General features: G+C 34.1%; 1 protein-coding gene across 5 annotated transcripts in view; it reads left to right on the plus strand.

Moving 5' to 3' along the window:
- The window catches only part of LOC100184032 (centromere-associated protein E-like), a 23,531-nt gene that overhangs the window by 3,017 nt on the left and 18,501 nt on the right, over nt 1–2,013 (plus strand). The window contains exons 7-9 of one of the 5 annotated variants that reach the window (XM_026833838.1): nt 29–137; nt 195–275; nt 383–537. The exons of 2 other annotated variants lie outside the window; for them this stretch is intronic. In XM_026833838.1, coding sequence (XP_026689639.1) covers nt 29–137; nt 195–275; nt 383–537 — 345 coding nt within the window. Of the gene's footprint in view, nt 1–23; nt 138–194; nt 276–382; nt 538–2,013 lie in introns of all 5 variants that reach the window. 2 more of the 5 variants (XM_018817904.2, XM_018817903.2) reach the window with 2 other exon arrangements.

The following is a 2,013-nucleotide window of genomic DNA, read 5'->3' on the forward strand; positions in this document are numbered from 1 at the left end:
TGTATGGATTGCATGAAGAGATGGTGACATCACCCGATGATGTGATGAAACTGATGGCAAGAGGTGAAAAACTTCGACACATGGCGGCAACCAATATGAATGACCGTAGCAGTCGATCGCACACAATATTTAAGATGGTATGTCTGCAGGTGCAGCATGAAACTTTTTATTGCTAATTATGTTTTAATTTTCAGATTATTGAAAGTAGAGAGAGGGTGGATTTTAATCGAACCAGAGAAGTTAGTGACGATACCGCTGTCAAGGTCGCTCAACTTGTAAGTAGGGTTTTTAAGAACACAACAATTGAAAATGAACTTTTATAATAAAAGAATAGTTATGCAGAATATGAATGTTTGTTCCAATCACTTTTTGCATGTTTTAGAACATGGTGGACTTGGCTGGATCTGAACGAGCGAGTCAGACCGGTGCTGAGGGTCAACGTTTGAAAGAGGGTTGTTATATTAACAAAAGTTTGATGGTTCTTGGTCAAGTTATCAACCAGATCTGTAAAGATAATGAATCTACATCGGGATCTGTGTAAGTAAAGATACCAACTTAAGTTAGTGTGCTGTGAAAAAAAATTTTTTTTGCGGCCTATTACAAAAAATATAATGTAAATTATTTCTAGTTTATGTTTTTAGTATCGAAAAATTAAAACATAATAAAGTCTATGTTTTGCAATTTTTTATATTTTTTTGAAGAATTCATTATATTAAATTAGAAATAAAAATTAAATTTTCTTTAGTATTTTAGAAACTAGAAACAGTCAAAGTTAAGTGAAATTTTTTCTTATGGGAAATCCCGGACATTGTGAAAACGGCCCAATTTTTTTACTCCAGCTGTTTTTTTCATGCGATTTTTTAGAAGCTGTGTCGTTTTGGCATACTTTGATGGTACCTTTGACTTTAGGCTACATTTGAGCTAGGGATGCACATTACAGAATAATTAGGTATTCAAGGATATCCTAGAATACTTTATTTCGAATCTAGAATTCCGAATCTAGAATTTCGAATCTCTTTAAATTCATAGGGAAAAAAATAATTTTAGCCACCTCAGTCAGTTTATTGACTCTTTCATAGTAGCCTTATTGGATCATGAGCTGTAAAATGATTAAAAATTGTACTATTGGGTAGTTTTTGCGTCACAAAACGTATAGCAGGCTATGAAAAGACGTTGGGAAACGTTTACCTTCGAAAGTCCCACAAACACAAATTTTTTTTTTCAAAATTAATAAGTTTTAAAAATTGTTAATATAGTTTATAAGATGACGTGTGATGACGTCATTAAACAGAATACCGAATCCCGTAATTAGATTCTAATACAAAAGGATTCGAATCTCACGGATTCGAAATTCTGTAATGTGCATCCCTAATTTGAGCATATCTATCCATATACAAAATTTTATTTTTCGTTGATATGCCTCTTTAAGCCGTTGAAACTTATTTTAGTGGGTTCTTCTCAACTCTGTTTTAACTCCAAAATATTATTTCGGCTTAGATTATAATACAGCGGTTCCCAAAGTATGGGTCGCGACCCAAACATGGGTCGCACAGGGTTGTAGAATGGGTCGCGCCAAGGTGATGATTCAAATTTATTAAAACGAGTTTTTTTCTTTTTAAGCGTTCGGGTTAGGTTTGCGCTGTAGTTCAGCCTTATATTTACCATGTTTTTCTTAGCCAGGTGGGCTGTTTGTTACGAAATAGTAGGCATTCACACGTGGATTCATTGCATCATAATAGCGATTGTTTAACCTGGCAATTAATTACGACATAATAGCAATTCACACGTCGAATATTTGCGTCATAATAGGGATTGACACGTAAATCATTAGGCATGTAGGAGGTTTAAAGCAGGCTTGAATGTTAAAGAGGCACATGCATCGTATTTTAGCCTTTTTTTCAATAATACATTGAAAGATCCACACAAACAGTTGAAGATTTAAAAAACTCGGGCGTTTGTGTCGATAAATAACTTTGAAAATGTGCGAAATCGTGCTGCGTAACCGTATTTTCC

The sequence above is a fragment of the Ciona intestinalis genome, chromosome 3 (genome assembly GCF_000224145.3).
Source record: "Ciona intestinalis chromosome 3, KH, whole genome shotgun sequence".
Classification (NCBI taxonomy): domain Eukaryota; kingdom Metazoa; phylum Chordata; class Ascidiacea; order Phlebobranchia; family Cionidae; genus Ciona; species Ciona intestinalis.